Consider the following 18,386-nt stretch of genomic DNA (forward strand, 5'->3'; position numbering starts at 1 on the left):
ATTCCACCAACGATTATCAAAAAACAGTTAGCCAGGCAAGCTAAGCTAACGCTTATATTTGGGTTCAGTGGAAGAATCCCGAACAAGTTTGAGATGATTCAATGGCTTCAGGGCCCTCAAATTCTTGGCCATGGAGTAGCAGTTTAAAGTACTTCTTACCTAGCTAAAGGGTTTTGTTCAGTGAGATTCAAAGAGGACTTCGATGTGGAACATTTACTTGACAAAGGGCCCCTAGTATTTAATAGGACTACGGTTTGTGTGGTGCCTTGGGAGCCAGTGTTCGATTCAGCTGAATCTCTTCAAGGGTTTCATCCGGTCTGGGTTGAGTTGTGGGACTACCTAGCTGGCTATGGGAAATTCTCAGGATGCTTGCTGGTCAACTGGGCACTCCCTTATTTATACCTAACAAGAGAGGGTTTGGCAGAACCTCAAACAGGGTTTGTATAGGCTGGGATGTGTCTAAAACGCCACCTAAGAGCATGGTTATCAATGTCGGAGTTGGGCTTGTACTATTCCGCTTAACTTTGGAACATACTTTGGAGAATGTTTTGAATGCAACAACTTTGGACACTTCGCCAAGGATTGCCCCTTGAAGTCTAATGGTACTGCAGCTCCGGCATCACAGGGCCTTAGAAAAATGGAAACCCCGATGGAAGGGATGGAGAAGCAAGGAGGCAGTAACGAAGGGGCAAATGAAGGGAAGGATAAAGGAGGTATGATAGGTGACAAAATAGATAGGAAGATGCAGGGAAAGGTTGTGGAGGAATCGATTCCCATACAACGAACCTCCGAAGGTGCATGCAATAATAATAGGTTCATTACTCCCGCTGCTACCCCGAAATTTATGACAGTGACGACGGTGACGACTGTTCAAGTCCTTGGTCTGAAAAGAGCCAAAAGGGTGAAGGCAGTGGCAAGAGACTCCAAAGTGCTTCAAGTCGTGAGAACACTTGAGGTGAAAGGGTTTAATCCATCCTCCATCCCTGGGAGAGGAGGGGGGTTCACTATCCCATTGCACAATCCATTTGCAGCACTGCAAGAAAAGAAATCCCCTGACTTGGAACCCCGGATTCTCCTAGGGCCAAGGAGAAGTGGGGGGGGGGGGGGGGGGGGGGGGGGGGGGAATGATTCAGATGTTGAAGAATTCGTTCCTCTGTCACAATGAACCCCTCATTACAGATGGAGTCACTCACTATCCAATCTTGGAACGTAAAGGGGTTGAAAACCCGTAAGAAGAGTACTCTATTTGGGAAGAAATAAAAAAGGAGAAGACAGCCAATTGTTGGGCCATCCAGGAACACCACTTAGATGCCCATAGCAAGAGAAAGCAAGTGCTAGGAAAGAAACTAGTATTCTATGGAGAAGGAAGTAACGGTTTCAGTGGCGTCCTCAGCATTGTGGATAGAGAATTGGAGCCGAAGTTGGTTCTTAACCACCCAACAGAATCCTGGGGATTAGAATCAAATGGGAAGGGCATCCCTTCACCATTGTGAATGTGTACAGCCCTTGCAATGCAAAAGAGAGAGCTAAACTATGGATGCATCTTAGAGATACTCCTATTGAAGGTGAGTGGTTGTTGGTTGGCGACTTCAATATGGTAGAAAAGAGCAGGGATAGAACAGGTTCCTCCAGTATGCTGGCTGGCTCGGAAAGGTCTAAATGGCAAAGTTTGTGTGAAAAGTGGGCGATGATTGACTTGTGGGAAATTGGGCCATGAACAACACGCCTGGGTTCACCTACACAAGCCTCCAATATGCCCGCTCTGCCTCCAGGCTAGACAGATGCTATTGCTCACGCAAGCTGACTGGTTACCGTCGTTGATGGAGATGAAGGTAGTCCCAACAAAAAGCCTCTCGGATCACATACCTCTGCACGTACATTTTAAGAAGAATACAGGGGAGGAGCAGAACCCAAGAGGAGGGAAAAACCTGTTAGTAATAGGGGCACACCTATTCAAAGACCCTCTTTTTAGGAATCTAACCAAGAAAGCATTAGGTAAGCTCAAAAAAGATGTCGACCTCAACAAACACAATGCGTGGGACCTCTTTGCTCGGAGCATCCAGAAAGCAGTCAAAACCTCGGGCCCCCAAATCAAGAAATTTAGGGAGGTACACCTTCTGCAGCTTACAGCGGAGGTACAATTGCTTACCTCCAAAAAAGCCAATGGGCTTACTATTGAGGATGAGCACAAACGATGGCTCGAAGCCAAACCTAACCTTGCGAATGAGCAGTTGGAAGATATCAAAAAGGCAAGGCTTCTTTCCAGGGAGAATTTCCTTCAACCTGAAGCCTCTAATCAAGCCCTTTTTTTTAGGGCTTTAAAAATCAAGAAGAGCCGAGGCCAAGTCCGCTCGCTCTATGATGAGAAAGGGACAACAGTTCTTAACCAGGATGAGATGGCTGGTCTGATGCTGAACTATCTTATTTAAACCATTGGATGGCCAGGGATTCAGTCCCAATAAATGGAAGAAGCTAGAGGGTCCCTACTTCAACGTGTCAAGAAGAAGATTCCCCACTTAGAAGCTTATTTCTTGGAAAGGGCATTTTCCGAAGATGAATGTTCACTAGCATTGCAAGCCCTTGGCAAGGAAAAGTCCCCTGGTTGGGATGGGATGACAATGGAATTCTATAGAGAATTTTGGGACGATCTCAAGGTCCCAATCACAAGGATGGCCAATAAAGCCATTGTCGAAGGGTCGTTGGAGTTAAGTGTAAAGAGAGGGCTTATCAAACCCATCCCCAAACAAATCTGTTGTTCACAACTGAAACACTGGCGCCCTATAACGATGATATCGATGGCCTACAAAATTATTGCTAAAGCTGTAGCCCTCATACTAGCCCCCTTACTAACCAAGATCATCTCTCCCCATCAACATGGGTTCATCAAAGGAAGGTCCATTTACGATAACATCTTGACAGCAATGGTGGGCATCGAGTACGCAACTGTCACGAAGCAAGAGTGTGTACTGCTACAATTGGCCCTGGATAAGGCTTATGACAAAATAACATGGACATATATAGAAGCCGTCATGGAAGATCTGGGCTTTGGGCCGCGCCTATGTCGTCTGGTAAGTGTACTGGGAGTTGGAAGCCAGTCAGATCTCGTGTTCAATGATAGAATTGTGGGCTCTTTTGAGGTCAAAAGGTCTATTAAGCAGGGATGCCCTCTGGCCCCCCTACTTTTTGCCATAGGATCACATCCTTTAATCACGACGCTCGAAGCTAGTGCGAAGCGAGGGGAGTTGCAAGGCCTGGCTTTTCCAGGAAATAGCCAACTTCTAGCAAAACTTTTTGCAGACCATTCTCTCCTCTTCCTGAAGGCGTGCCCCCAGGTCATCAGGAAAGCTCTGGAGATTGTACAATTTTTTTCAGTAGCTTCGGGGTCCCAGTGTATTATAGAGAAGTCAAGGCTGATCTCCCTATCGGAAAATGACTCATTTGACCCTTCTGTCTAGTCGGGGGAGATTGTCAAAAAAGGGAATATCTTCAGACATCTGGGAGCCCCCTTGGGGGTGGACGTACTCACAAGCAAAGATTTGAGTGGGTGCTTGAAAAAATCAAAACAAAAATGAGTAGGTGGGAGTATGCTTTCTCCCATTCCCAAGTCGGATTAAAGTGATAAGAGCCTTTATGATTCCTTATATTGCCTTCACTAGCCTGCTTCTCAAGATGGCTAAGTGTCATTGGAAAGAGTTCTTAAAACCATTGAAAAGGTTTTTATGGAAAAACAACACGAAATCCTCCAGGCCATGGCAATGGGCCCGTTGGGAATCAGTTGCTCGGCCGGAGAATCAAGGAGGCCTCAGAATTATGAACCTTGTGGCCCATGCGCTGTGCCAAATTTGTTGTTTCCTTGGCTAAACAGGATCAAGTTTGGACTGTCATGATCAAAGATATGATGGAGACAACTAAACTTGGCTCGAAAGGGGGAAAGTGGAGAGGGGTGGCGGTTCATGACAAGTTGTTAGCCCCGACGTGGACTACTCTAAGACTGGGGGGTAGCTCAGGAGAATTGGTAAGAAAATGCAATAGAGAAGCAGGAGTCTTAATGTGGGGGGAGAAAACCAAATACTTCAAGAACTCCATTTTGCATTGGTCCCCTTGGCTGTCCAAAGTTATAGAACTGCTACAAATTCCCTATTGGATAGAGATAGCCAAGAAGCTGAATAATAAGGGTCTAAATCGACTGGGGCACTTCTGGGACAGTGACAACAAGAGTTGGAAAACCACTGACCTTCTGGTTACCCAGTACCAATTGAATTTCTTGGAGGTCTTGCTGATGCACAAAGTGATGAAAGAGCTTGACAGTTTAGTGATGCCTATATGTGTTTCGGAGTTTGACTGGAATGCTTGAAAATGGCCTGGAAGCAGTCTCTTATGGAAACCCCATCCTAAAGACATCTACCATACAATGATGCATAAGAAGAATTTGTCTAGCCCCCTTAACAAGGTATGGAAAAAACAATGGCCGAAGGAAAGGTGAGAGCAAGTAATGGAGAACATTTGGAAGCCAAAGATTCTGCAGCACATGAAGGTATTCTTATGGAAGGTAATTTGGGGTGCTCTTCCGACAGGGTGAAGATTCAGGAAAGAGGGATTGGGTCAGATCGATGCTTGGGGTGCAGGTTGGCTAGTGAAGATCTGGCCCACCTCTTCATGGATTTCCCAACTATCAAAGGCCTCGCAGGGAAGATATGCAATTGGGTCCAAAGAACGTGGAAAATTGGGTTTTACAAGACTGATCTTTTCCTTGGAGGGAAGAATTCAAGTGGTCCTGCCATCCTCATCAACACTCAAATCGTCAGGTACTTTTTCCTACATAATGTATGGCAAACAAGGAACCCGTGTGTGTTTGAAGGAGGTCTTGAGGTGGCAAGCTTCGCAGAAATTATACAAGAGAGCAAAGTGCTAATATGGACGCTCGGGTGCAAGCAACAATCGGAGGATTGGCCTAGGACTACTTGTGCCTTGCTGTTAGCAGAGGGCATGCCTAGGACGGAAAATCTTGGCTATTAAAAGTTCTCAGAAGAACATGATAGTTCTGAGAAGGACATGATAATGAACCTTATGCATCATGGATAAGTTGGTTGGGTTGGCTGCCCTGTTAGCAGATGTAACTTGGGGCCCTGGATGATGTCATGGCTCAACACGAGCATGACAAGACCTTGTAACTATTTGGGTTGATTAATATAATTCACTCACAATTGTGAGTTTTGCTTTAAACAAAAAAAAAAAAAGAGGAGGAAACACTATGTGGCCCTATTCAACAGCCTTAATCGAATGGTCCACAATTGCTCACAACGAGCTTAATCCAATGATTCTGGATTGCTCCCAAGCCCTCGTGAGTTTGCTGATTATTTAGGCTGCGAGGCTTGAGCTCAAGACTTACGGTCCAGTCAGGCAGGAAGACAGAGGGTTTTCATTTGACAAAGAGTAATGGCCTGGGCTCAGACAGGCCGCCTCACTAAACGATCTCTCCTTCGTAGCGCTAGACGATTTCTTCCTCCTCCACGTTCCTTTTGCTCTGGTACAGCGGAATCCTCAGCTGCGTCGACGCCCACTCGTCCACCGAAGTCTCGCTTGACATGGGTGAGCTTTTTTTACCCCCGCCCCAAAACATATTTGCATACAGAAATAAGTTTGTCCTATTTTAGTGTCAACAATGTTTCTTCAATGTGATGTCCAAGCACTTGCCGGTTTTATTTAAAACGAACACACACAAACAAATACACACACACACACACACACACACACACCCCTACGTTCTCTCTCTCTCTCTCTCTCTCTCTCTCTCTCTCTCTCTCTCAAGAGCAATTATTGTCCATGGAGGTCAGATATGACCTTTGGGACCAGAAACAAAACATTACAAAGAGTTCTTCGAAGCGAGGGGAGGTACATCTCAGTTAAGGACTGAGTGTCCAACAAGGAGTAAATAAAAGGAAGATAAGTTGAACAAAACCTACAGAGGGGAAGATGAGAGGAAGAAGCCGGTTTGGGAGTTTGGAACTCTTGGATGATGGCTTTACCTCCTCGATAGACTGCCCACTTCCCTGCTGTGCGCGTTTCTCGCATCTTTTGAAGTTTTGCCTTCTTTTGTTTGAGTTGAGCGGGTGTAAGATCTTCTGCAAACCACATTTTGGTGTCCTTCGATTGCTCAAGGAGTTTGATTCAGTCTGTCTTGGTCTTGAAGGTAAGGATAGCATGGTTGGTGCGGTGCTCGTGTGTAAGAGAGACGATTGTTGCTGGATCCCATTGTACCATGTGGGTATTTGCTTGAATGCAGGCAAAGGACTCGTGGAACTTGAGGTCCCCCTACCCTTTCCAGTTGCTTGGGAGCCCACCGATGGGAACATTGAGAGCAATTTTCTCTTGTTGTTGCCGTCGCGTAGCGTGGACGCCGCAGACATCTTCTTGCACTTGAGTTTTGATTTCCTTTGCGAGGATCGTCTTTACTTCCACCTTTGCTTCGTCAAATTTGACTTCCATCTGTTCCAATCCTTTCTTTTTGCAATCCTCCCCACTGCGGCGCGGCGAGCCGAGCCGAGCCTCGAAGTCCATAAGCCTTTGCTTCAGCTCGTCATTCTCCTTGCGAAGTCTTTCGAGTTCGTTTTGTAGGCGAGCTATGCTGTCCATCTTCGGAGGTGTTGCGACGACTCCGGCAAAACTGTGCTTGCCTCGGGATGATGCCCGAGTGGCCATGGGCGACGTTGGACAGCCTGCTGTTTGTCAATGTGCCTTGGTTCTTATTGACCGGCTCAGTGAGACACTGGGCAAGTGCTGTCTAGCGAAGCGGGGCACCAAGTTTCGTATAGGCCGCAAGTTGTAGGCCGTCGTCGGGTAGCAAGTTCGCAAAGGCCGTTGTCGGGCAGCAAATCAGTAGTTCTGGTTAGCAGAGCAGTTGGGTTTTAGGTAGACTTCAGGTCGGCACAACAATTGGGTTTCAGGTCGGCAGAGCAACATAACATTTTGATTCACGCTGTCGTCGAGCTTTAGGTCGGCATAGCAGCAGATTCATGCCAATTCAGGGTAGCAGATTCACGCCATCGTTGGGCTTCAAGTCGGCACAGTAGCAAATTCTGGTGGGGCGGGACTGGACTGGACTGTGGCTTAACGCCTCCCCCAGGGCAGTCCCTCGCCCAGAGGAAACTGTGAGAGAGAGAGAGAGAGAGAGAGAGAGAGAGAGAGAGAGAGAGAGAGAGAGAGAGAGAGAGAGAGAGAGAGAGAGAGAGAGAGAGAGATGATGATGTGAAATGAAATGAAATGTTATATTAACGTCTTCGAAAGGCCAAAATGACTTATGAGACCAAAAAGTTACAATTGGTGAATCTGATATCATGTCTGAGTACGGAAATTACAAAGAACTAACACTAAAAAACACCAAGGAAAAAGAAAGTGAATCTGATGAAATCTCTCATCGGTCGCTGTGGAATCTCATCAACCTCCTCCATGGTCAGTACCCTGCTTGGCCGTCTTGCATGTCGAGCTAAAGTGGTTTGTATCTTCTGCTGCAGCATTCGTCAATGGTGGGAGATCCCCCGAGGTCGCGGGCGTGGTCTGGATCTGCCTAGCTCAGTGGCTCGGTCAAGCAACGTACCTCTAGTGTGGGTGGGCTCTGAGATCTGCTGTGGTGACTGCTCCTGTAGCTCTTCCCTCGCTGGTGTAAAGAAATCTGTGATTCGTCTCCAAGATTGTCTTTCCCTTAATGTCCTCAGCAAGCTCTCCCTAAGTCTGCGCAGCTCTAGCAGGAACAATCCGAGACATCTCTGATCCTTGTATCTCATGACTCTAGAAAATGGTCGGAAACCTTCTCTGAACAGGCAGTGGAAGCAGCCGCGTATCTCATAGTACGCCGGGCAATGACTTGTGTAGAGCAGCTCTCTCTGGCTCTTAAGTTACATAAGTGACATCTTGGCACCTGCTGGTACCCCTCGAAATAGGCCAATCTCAATCTGGAGTTGATGTGAGGATGTGCATATTTGCCCAATAACGCATCATATCCCATGAGATAAGTGCGTATCCATGTATGCATGCCTAGTCACAAAACCGTCCTCCGTGAGTTGGAGAAGATGCTCTCTGTAGAAGGTCATTGTCACAAGGCGGGCACCACGTGCCAATAGAAAAGAACAGACTGAACAGACTTTTAACACTTTAATAACAACTGAACTGAAAGAGAGAGCTGACACGCGACATGGAGTGGCGGAATTCCACCCCAGAGAGTATTGGCCCCAAACCTTGGCACCCCTTTCGGTATTTCTTTATATTGCATCAACACAGTACAAGCCGGTACTCCAGACTCTGCACCTTCTCTAGGAAGCATGCCAGAGAATGAGCCCTAGCCTCATATTTAAAGGCCCTTGGCTTGAAAAGGAGTTACAATAAAAAGCCTTTAGAACTCAAAAGCTTCTGGTCCAAAAGAAAAGCCAAAAAGCTGCCAGCGCAATTTACGAAAATCCGTACAGCCTACCACGTCATCAGCCAACGCAAAACGCGGAAATCCGTACAGCCTGCCACGTCATCATGTCAGCACAATTTTTGGAAATTTGCCACGTCATCAGTTTTTGCGTGCGTGTGTACAGGTCCTGCTTTATGTTAATCTTTGTCACTTGGGGCCCCATCGGACAGGGTCCCTGTCACAGTGATGGCGTGGTGGACAGCAGAAACCCTAATTTCTACCAGAAACCCTAATTTTCAGAAATCGCTTTTTTTTTTTGTTTTGAAAATAATGAGCGACACAAATTTTGCTTTTTCTCTACAATATGAGAAAGAGAGAGAGAATGCTTTTGCTTTCAAGTTTTGACTCTTTGTGAGAGAGAGAGAGCAATTGCTTTTGATTTGAAGCTTTTAGGGCTCTGCTTTTGGGCATCCCTTGTAACCTTTAAATTAGTGGTGAGGGCCTCACTTCTCAGAGCATCTGGACGCAGAGTCTGAGAGTGAAACCCTAACCGCTCTCTTGTACTTTGATGATTGATTAATACAAAAAGAAATACCGAAAGGGGCGCCAGTCTCTGGGGCCAATATCTCTAGGGTGTCGTGATTGATTCTTGACTTGGAGTGTCCAAGTGTGTTACAGTGGTATCAGAGCAAGGCCGATTTCTCTTCTACGGGAAATCCGATCCCCAAATTTTTTTTCCGCGGCACCTATGGCTTCACGCAAGGATCAGTCGACTCCCTCTACATCTGGAGATGTGGGCTGGGATCACAACGAAGATTCAGACAGAGAGTATGGCCCGCCTCGGCCTACTCAGGCGGAGCAAAGAGAGATGAAGCGTCGTCAATTGATCGACGATGCAACAAAGATGATGCTCAGTTTTGCGAAGGATCCGAAATTGGCAAAATATATGAGCGAGACTTCTTTTTAGGAAGTGCATGCACAGTGGCAGAAAACCACTACACCACCCCCGAAATCTGCTTTCAAGAAACCTTCTGATTCCAAATAATATTCAGAGAAGGAACTAGAAGAGGTGGTTGATGCACGGATTGCTCAGCTTTTTGACGCACAGAAGAAAGTCAAAAAGCATGGCAAAAAGCAAAAGAAAAGCATTGACTTCTCGGGATATTTGGGTCGTCAGTCTACATTCGACAAGGCAAAGAAACGGAAGAAGCGTGTTCGATTTGAAGGCAGCGTCACCATGAAACGCGTTTCGACAGGTCGGGGGAGGTGAAACGTTTCGGGCCTTGAAACGTTTCACTCACCAAGTGAAACACGAGCCGTTTCACTAACAACAAGTTACCATAGTTTTAGTTTCAAAGTCGCTAAACTCACCTTTCGGCCTCACGTTTCACCGAGCTCTAATTTTGGACTGAAACGTTTCGTAGTGAAACGCCACGTTTCAGGGTGAAACGTTTCAGCCTTGAAACATTTCGCGGTTACGTTGTTTGAAGGAGTACCCAGTTCTTCTTCTTCTTCTTCTTCTTCTTCATCTGACAGTTCTTCTAGCTCTTCAGAATCGAGCGAAGAAGACAGAAAAGGTAAAAAGCGAAGCAAGAAACAAAGCTTCGGAAAGGGCAAGAAAAAGGCAAAGAAGGCTACATCTCGCCCAGAGACTGACAGTTCTACTGAGGACTCGTCTACAGACAGCTCAGATTCCCATGACGGAAACTTTTATGCGAACAAGAAGAATTTTTACAAAGCTAACCAGTATGACTTTCTCGAAAATAAAAGCAAGAAAGTCCGAGAGTTTAAGGAAGGTGGCCACTCGATCGAGTTTGATACTTTTTCAGGATCAACAGCAGGAGTGCAAATGGACCCGGCCAAGGTAGAGACTATCCGTGATTGGCCCGATTTGAGGAATGTCCATGAAGTTAGAAGCTTCTTGGGATTGTGTTCGTACTACAGGCGGTTCATACGAAAGTTTGCAAAGGTTGCTTCCCCTTTGCATACCTTGAAACAGAAAGGAGTACCTTTTTCGTGGGGACCCACAGAGGTGATTGCCTTTCAGACATTGAAAGAGAAATTGACTACGGGACCTATTTTGACTTTGCCGGACTTGCAGAAGTCATTTGAAGTATATTGTGATGCTTGTGGTCGTAGTCTGGGTACGGTCTTGATGCAAGAAGGCCATGTCATAGCTTACGAGAGCCGTTTGTTCTCTAGGCTGGAGATGACAACACAGATTTATGAGAAAGAGCTTTTGGCGGTTATCCATGCTCTTACTCAGCGGCGGCATTACCTACTCGGAGCCGATTTTACTGTCTTTACAGACCATCAGAGTTTGCGCTACTTCTTGTCACAGAAGCAGCTTTCGAAAAGCAGATGCGGTGGGCGAACATCTTATCACAGATTCACAGTTCCACTTCCAGATTGTCCATGTGCAGGGACAGAAGAATGTGGTGGCAGATGCTTTGTCTCAGAAACCATTGGTTCTGGCTATTTCCGCGATACATCATACGAGCTTTGAGGATATGGTCGATCAGTATGCCACAGATACAGATTTTGCAGATATTTTCACACGGATACGGGATGGGGAGACAATAGCTGGATACTCCCTTCGAGAAGGCTACTTGATGAAAAAGACTATGTTGTGCGTTACACAGCCGTTGAGGGAAAATGTTATGACTGAATGCCACTGTCCACCTTTTACGGGTCACCGTGGCATTGCTACCACCATGAAAGGGGTAGAGAGAGACTTCTTTTGGCCGTGACTCAAAAAGGACGTGGAAGAGTTGTGCGCAGTATGCCAGAAGGTCAATTTTGACAGGCATAAGGCACAGGGATTGTTAAAGCCTTTACCCATACCCACCCGCCCCTGGAAAAGTATTGAAATGGATTTCATTTTTGATCTCCCGAGAACACAGAATGATCACGATGATTTTCCGATTACATGGCACGTCTGATGATTGTCTCCGACAGAGACCCCAGATTTATGAGTTTGTTTTGGAAGGCAATTTGGGAGAACATTGGTACGCAGTTGCAATTCTCGTCATCGTTCCACTTGCAGACTGATGGGCAATTTGAGATTGCCAATTCAGTGATTTTAGATTTATTGAAGTCTTGTATCTCGGATCAGAAGACTCAATGGGAAAAGAACTTACCTTTGGTGGAATTTGTCTACAATAACACAATACACTCTTCGACGGGGAAGACGCCATGTGAGATTGTTGAAAGTGGTGCGAAGGTTCCATCCTTCCTGAGCACGAAAGATTAGATATTTGAAGCGGATGAATATTCGCGAGATTTGGATATGGCTTTTGCCAAGGTTCGCGAGACTTTGCATGAGTCTCAAGAACGACAGAAAAAGGCAGCGGATCACCATCGTCGCGACATGAAATTGAAGGAGGATGATTGGGTGCTCTTACGTTTTGAGAAGGCATGCCTACGAAAGAAAAAGGGAAAGGAGAGGCTTTTTCCAAAGCTTAGTATGTGATACTACGGACCTTTCCAGATCACTGACAAGATAAATGATGTCTCCTTCCGATTGAAACTGCCAGATACTTGGAGGATTCACAATGCATTGCATGTGAGTCTCTTGAAACCTGTTAAGGGTGATGTGCCTGATGATGGGGAGCTTGATGAGCAACCCGAAGTGGAAGAAAACGAGGAGATCCTTGTTCCTAAACAGATTTTGGCACATAACGATACGAAGAAAGGTAAAGTCCGAAGGTGGTTCTTGGTTAAGTTCAAGAACTTTCCTGCATTTGATGCGAAGTGGATGGTGGAGGAGGACCTAGCAAATACTCCTCGGATTGTGAAACTTTACCTCGATGTTTTGGTTTAGCATAGTCTACTCCAAACGGAACCCAGAATTCAGCTTGGCCGGAGATCTGGTGCAGTGGGATGCACAAGAGGGGAGTCACTCCGCTCCTTTGTCAACAGATGCCTTGATTTTGATACTAAAGTCACTGATGTCTCTTTGAGCTTCAGGGATACTGAGAGCTGATAGTATTCTGCTGGATGACTTTATGAAATGGAATTCCTGATAATAATATTGATTTGTTCTTGACTTCTTGTGAGTGCAGGAACTGATAGACGAAATGACTGTAGCATTTTGGTCTGATTGATCTCGAATAGACATGGTTGCAATAGGGGTTAGTCAATCGGACATCGTTGAGGTCCCAATTGGACCTAGATGTGATTGCTAGCTACATTGCCGATAAATCATGGTCTAAGATCCGAATGAATGTTGAATGTCATGTGATGTCCTGTGATGTCTGGTGATGTCCTGTGATGTCGTGTGATGTGACTGTCGATTTTGTACATGTGCTAGATATGTGTTCCTAGTACGTAGGTACTAACAGTCAGTGTCTGCTAAGACGGTTTATGGCTTTTGTCGGTTTTGCAGGCATAATCGCGGTCGATTACAATGCTTTCAAGAGGGGGGTATGTCACAAAGTGATGATGTGGCGGACAACAGAAACCCTAATTTTTGCAAGAAACCCTAAAATTCTTGCAAACCTAATTTCCGGAAATCGCGGAGGCTATTTATATATATATATATATATATATATATATATATATATATTTTGGTTTTGAAAATGATGAGCGACGCAAATTTTGCTTTTTCTCTACAATATGAGAAAGAGAGAGAGAATGCTTTTGCTTTCAAGTTTTGACTCTCTGTGAGAGAGAGAGAGCAATTGCTTTTGATTTGAAGCTTTTGGGGCTCTGCTTTTGGGCATCCCTTGTAACCTTTAAATTAGTGGTGAGGGCCTCACTTCTCAGAGCATCTCGACGCAGAGTCTGAGAGTGAAACCCTAACCGCTCTCTTGTACTTTGATGATTGATTAATACAAAAAGAAATACCGAAAGGGGCGCCAGTCTTTTGGGCCAATATCTCTAGGCACGGAACTCCGCCGGGCCAGTGCAAATCTATTGTGATCTGTGAATTGTTTGAAGTGGTTATTTGTTGCTGTCGTGATTGATTCTTGACTTGGAGTGTCCAAGTCTGTTACAGTCCCCATAAGTTGGTAGGACTTCTTCTGTTACTTGTTCTTCTTAGGGTTTAGGCCCCTCGCTCACATCTGTAAGTTGACTCCATTCTTTAGGCTTTGACACGTCAGTAGTTTGTTACAGCCATCTTCGTGCCCAACTCCTGTGTCGGTTGTATCCATTTGCTCTTGGTATCTAGCTGAATCAGATCTTGGCGTATGAGTCTGGTGATCTCTGTCCGTGTGAGAGACAAGGAGCTTGCATCCAGGGAGTATTGAAACCGAGACAATCCATCCATGTTGAAACCATGTGATTGAAACCACGCTGTCATCTGTCCATACCAACATGCTGTATCGCCTTGTAGCGCTAGTTGTCGAGATGACTCCAGGGCAAGCTGTTCGTATCTGTCCCTGGGGAGATCCCATAAACCATGTATAAAAGATATTGATCTAGTCAATGCCTCCACCACGAGGGGGGGGGGGGGGGGCGGCTAGCTCGGTTCGGATAATCTCATGCGGTACTGATGCCTTAGCCCGCCCGAATCATCCGAGCGATCATAGAGACTAGAGGCCTCTCCATACATCTCCATCTATCTGTGTTGCCAGATCTTTCATGGTGGTCTACTGAGGGTCCCCATGCCTGAACTCCATAGAGCATAGCTGAAGTCACTAGAGTGTCAAAAAGCCAGAGCTTTGTTCGCGGTTTCTGAAACTGAACCTGCGAACACATCCTCTCAGTCCTCCCAAGGCTGCATATGCTCTCGTCAGTCTAGTCTTTGATGCTCTCCTCAGTGAAAAGTTGAAAACACCGGTGTACCGAAGACTACCCCAAGATAAGTATATGTATGTGTGTACTCCACAGTCTCCTGACCATACGTAAATATGGGTGCTGACCTCCTGACCCACTGTGGTGTGGTGTTGAACACCATAACTATAACAGACTTGGACACTCCAAGTCAAGAATCAATCGCGACAGCACCAAATAACCACTTCAAAACAATTCACAGATCACAATAGATTTGCACTGGCCCAGCGGAGTTCCATGCCTAGAGATATTGGCCCCAAAGATTGGCGCCCCTTTCGTTATTTCTTTATGTATTAAATCAATGTCAAAGTACAAGAGAGCGGTTAGGGTTTCACTCTCAGACTCTGCGTCCAGATGCTCTGAAGAGTGAGCCCAAACCGCCAATTTATTGTTTACAAGGGATGCCCAAAAGCAGAGCCCCAAAAGCTTCCAAATCAAAAGCTAAAAATTCTCTCTCTCTCTCTCTCTCTCTCTCTCTCTCTCTCTCTCTCTCTCTCTCTCTCGTTTCATAAAAAATAAAGTAAGTAATCTTTCTCTCTCTCTCCTTGCCAAAACGTAGAGAAAAAGCACCAATTGCGTCGCTTGGAGGGTTGAAAAGCTTTCTTTTTCCGTACGGTGACAGGTCAACATGCCAGCGCATTTTTCGGAAATCTACTTTTCTGCTGCTAGGGTTAGGGTTAGGGTTAGGGTTAGGACAGGTTTTAGGGTTAGGGTTTTTGGCATATTTTAGGGTTAGGGTTTGCAAAATTAGGGTTTTCAGCAGCAATCAGGGTTAGGGTTTCCCGCATGCTCTCGGGCAGACACGTCATCACTTTGTGACATACCCCCTCTTGAAAGCATTGTAATCGCCCTCGATTACGCCTACAAAACAGACAGAAGCCATAAACCATCTTAGCAGACACTAGCTGTTAGTACCTACGTACTAGGAACACACATCTAGCACATGTACTAAATCGACAGTCACATCACACGACATCACAGGACATCACTAGACATCACAAGACATCACATGACATTCATTCGGATCTTAAGAGCATGATTTATCGGCAATGTAGCTAGCAATCGCATCTAGATCCAATCGGGACCTCATCGATGTCCAATTGACTTAACCCCTATTGCAACCATGTCTATACGAGATCAATCAGACCAAAATGCTGCAGTCATTTCGTCTATCAGTTCCTGCACTTAAAAGAAGTCAAGAACAAATCAGTATCGTAATTAGGAATTCCATTTCATAAAGTCATACAGCAGAATACTGCCAGCTTGCAGTATCCCTGAAGCTCAAAGAGACATCAATGACTCTAGTATCTAAATCAAGGCATCTGTTGACAAAGGAGCAGAGTTACTCCCCTCTTGTGCATCCCACTGCACCAGATCTCCAGCCAAGCTGAATTCTGGGTTCCATTTGGAGTAGATTATGCTAAACCAAAAGCATCGAGGTAAAGTGTCACAATCTGAGGAGTATCTGCTAGGTCCTCCTCCATCCACTTCGCATCCAATGTAGGATAGTTCTTGAACTTAACCAAGAATAGCCTTCGGACTTTACCTTTATTCTTCGTATCCTTATGTGCCAAAATTTGTTCAGGAACAAGGATCTCCTCGTTTTCTGCCACTTTGGGTTGCTCATCAGACTCCCCATCATCAGGCACATCACTCTTAAAAGGTTTTAAGAGACTCACATGAAATGCATCGTGAATCCTTTAAGTATGTGGCGATTTCATTTGGAAGGAGACATCATTTATCTTTTCAGTGATCTAGAAAGGTCCGTAGTATCGCATACTACGCTTTGGAAAAAGCCTCTTCTTTTCCTTTTTCTTTCTTAGGCGTGCCTTCTCAAAACGTAAGAGCACCCAATCATCCTCCTTCAATTTCAAGTCGCGACAATGGCGATCCGCTGCCTTTTCTGTCGTTCTTGAGACTTCTGCAAAGTCTCGCGAACCTTGGCAAAAGCCGTATCCAACTCTCACGTATATTCATCCGCTTCAAAAATCTTATCTTTCATGCTTAGGAAGGGTGGAACCTTCGCAGCACCTTCAACAATCTCAAATGGCGCCTTCCCCGTCGAAGAGTGTATCATGTTATCGTAGGCAAATTCCACCAAAGGTAGGTACTTTTCCCATTGAGTCTTCTGATCTGAGTTATAAGACTTGAATAAATCTAAACCACTGAATTTGCAATCTCAGATTGCCCATCAGTCTGCGGGTGGAACGATGACGAGAATTGCAACCGCGTGCCAATGTTCTCCCAAATTGCCTTCCAAAACAAATTCGTAATTCTGGGGTCTCTGTCGGAGACAATCGTCTCAGGCATGCCATGTAATCTGAAGATCTGGGCCACAAACAGTCTTGCTAAATGATCCGGCTTGATTGTTTTCTTCACTGGAATGAAATGAGCCTGTTTGCTAAATGTGTCAATAACAATGCAGATACCATCGTGACCACTCTGTGTTCTCGGAAGATCAAAAATGAAATCCATTGCAATACTTTCCCAAGGGCGGGTGGGTATGGGTAAAGGCTGTAACAATCCCTGTGCCTTATGCATGTCAAACTTGACCTTCTGGTATACTAAGCAACTGCGCATAAACTCTTCCACATCCTTTTTGAGTCTTGGCCAAAAGAAGTATCTCTCTATCCCTTTCATGGTGGTAGCAATGCCGCGGTGACCCGTAAAAGGTGGACAGTGGCATTCATGCATAGCCTTTTCTCTCAACGGCTGTGTAACGCACAAACATGGTTTTTCTCATCAAGTAGCCTTCCCGAATGGAGTATCCTGCTACTGTCTCCCCATCCCGCATCCATGTGAAAATATCTGCAAAATCTGTATCTGTGGCATACTGGTCGACCATATCCTCGAAGCTCCTATGATGTATTGCGGAAATAGCCAGAACCAACGGTTTCTGAGACAAAGCATTTGCCACCACATTCTTCTGTCCCTGCACATGGACAATCTGGAAGTGAAACTGTGACAAGATGTTCGCCCACTGCATCTGCTTTTCCGAAAGCTGCTTCTGTGACAAGAAGTAGCGCAAACTCTGATGGTCTGTAAAGACAGTAAAATCCGCTCCGAGTAAGAGCATGGAAACCGCCAAAAGCTCTTTCTCATAAATGTGTGCTGCTATCTCCGGCCTTGAGAACAATCGGCTCTCGTAAGCAATGACATGGCCTTCTTGCATTAAGACCGCACCTAGACTACGACCACAAGCATCACAATATACTTCAAATGACTTCTGCAAGTCCGGCAAAGTCAAAACTGGTCGTGTAGTCAATTTCTCTTTCAATGTCTGAAAGGCAGTCACCTCTGTGGATCCCCACGAGAAAGGGACTCCTTTCTGTGTTAAGATATGCATAGGGAAAGCAACCTCTGCAAACTTTCGAATGAACCGCCTGTAGTACGAACACAGTCCCAAGAAGCTTCTAACTTCATGGACATTCTTCAAATCGGGCCAATCACGTATAGTCTCTATCTTGGCCGGATCCTGCTGCTGAGACAATGTGTCCCAAAAAGTGTATCTCTGGTAGGAAAAAATACACTTTTCTTTGCATTAATCACTAACTTGTGATCTCGTAATGCTTGAAAGACCTGAAGCAGATGATCTCTGTGTTCTGCCTCATTCTTGGAGAAAACAATGATGTCGTCAAAGAAAGTGCCAACAAATAGCCTGTACTCTCGAAAAATCTTGTCCATCATCCGGTTAAATGTCGCAGGAGCATTGGTTAAGCCAAAAGGCATCACCAAAAACTCAAATAACCCAAAAGTCGCCCGAAAAGCTGTCTTGTAGACGTCTCCTGGCGCTATCCTGATCTGATGATATCCACTCTTCAAGTCAATCGTGCTAAAGCACGAGGATCCCTCTAACCTGTCGAGTATATCATCGATCCTAGGGATCGGAAATCTGTTCTTGATGGTTATTTCGTTGAGAGCTCTATAATCGATGCATATTCTCCAAGATCCGTCTTTCTTCAAAACCAACAACGCTGGAGAGCAGTACGGTGAAGTACTAGGCTGGACAAGACCCTTTTCCAAGAGGTCTTTCACTTGGTTCATAATCTCTTGATTCTGGTGGCCGGTTCGGTGGTGTGCTTCCAGGTATCAGATCAATGGTATGATCTTCAGGACGAGCAGGTGGTAACTCCCTTGGTAGGCCGCGTTCTTTATCAAGTTTAGACATATTTGTCCTATTCTTATTGCTCAATTCTTTCATAAAGATCGAGTAAAC

General features: G+C 45.5%; 1 protein-coding gene across 1 annotated transcript in view; it reads left to right on the plus strand.

The window, feature by feature from the left end:
* Positions 1 to 5,326: 5,326 nt before the first annotated feature.
* Positions 5,327 to 18,386, plus strand: part of LOC147452081 (pyrimidine d) — a 69,074-nt gene continuing 56,014 nt past the window's right edge. Inside the window, exon 1 of the mRNA XM_086517879.1 lies at positions 5,327 to 5,589. Coding sequence (XP_086374005.1) covers positions 5,437 to 5,589 — 153 coding nt within the window. The 5' untranslated portion in view covers positions 5,327 to 5,436. The remainder of the gene's footprint in view (positions 5,590 to 18,386) is intronic.

Source organism: Adiantum capillus-veneris, chromosome 8 (genome assembly GCF_014529385.1).
Source record: "Adiantum capillus-veneris isolate H3 chromosome 8, ASM1452938v2, whole genome shotgun sequence".
NCBI classification, from domain to species: Eukaryota; Viridiplantae; Streptophyta; class Polypodiopsida; order Polypodiales; family Pteridaceae; genus Adiantum; species Adiantum capillus-veneris.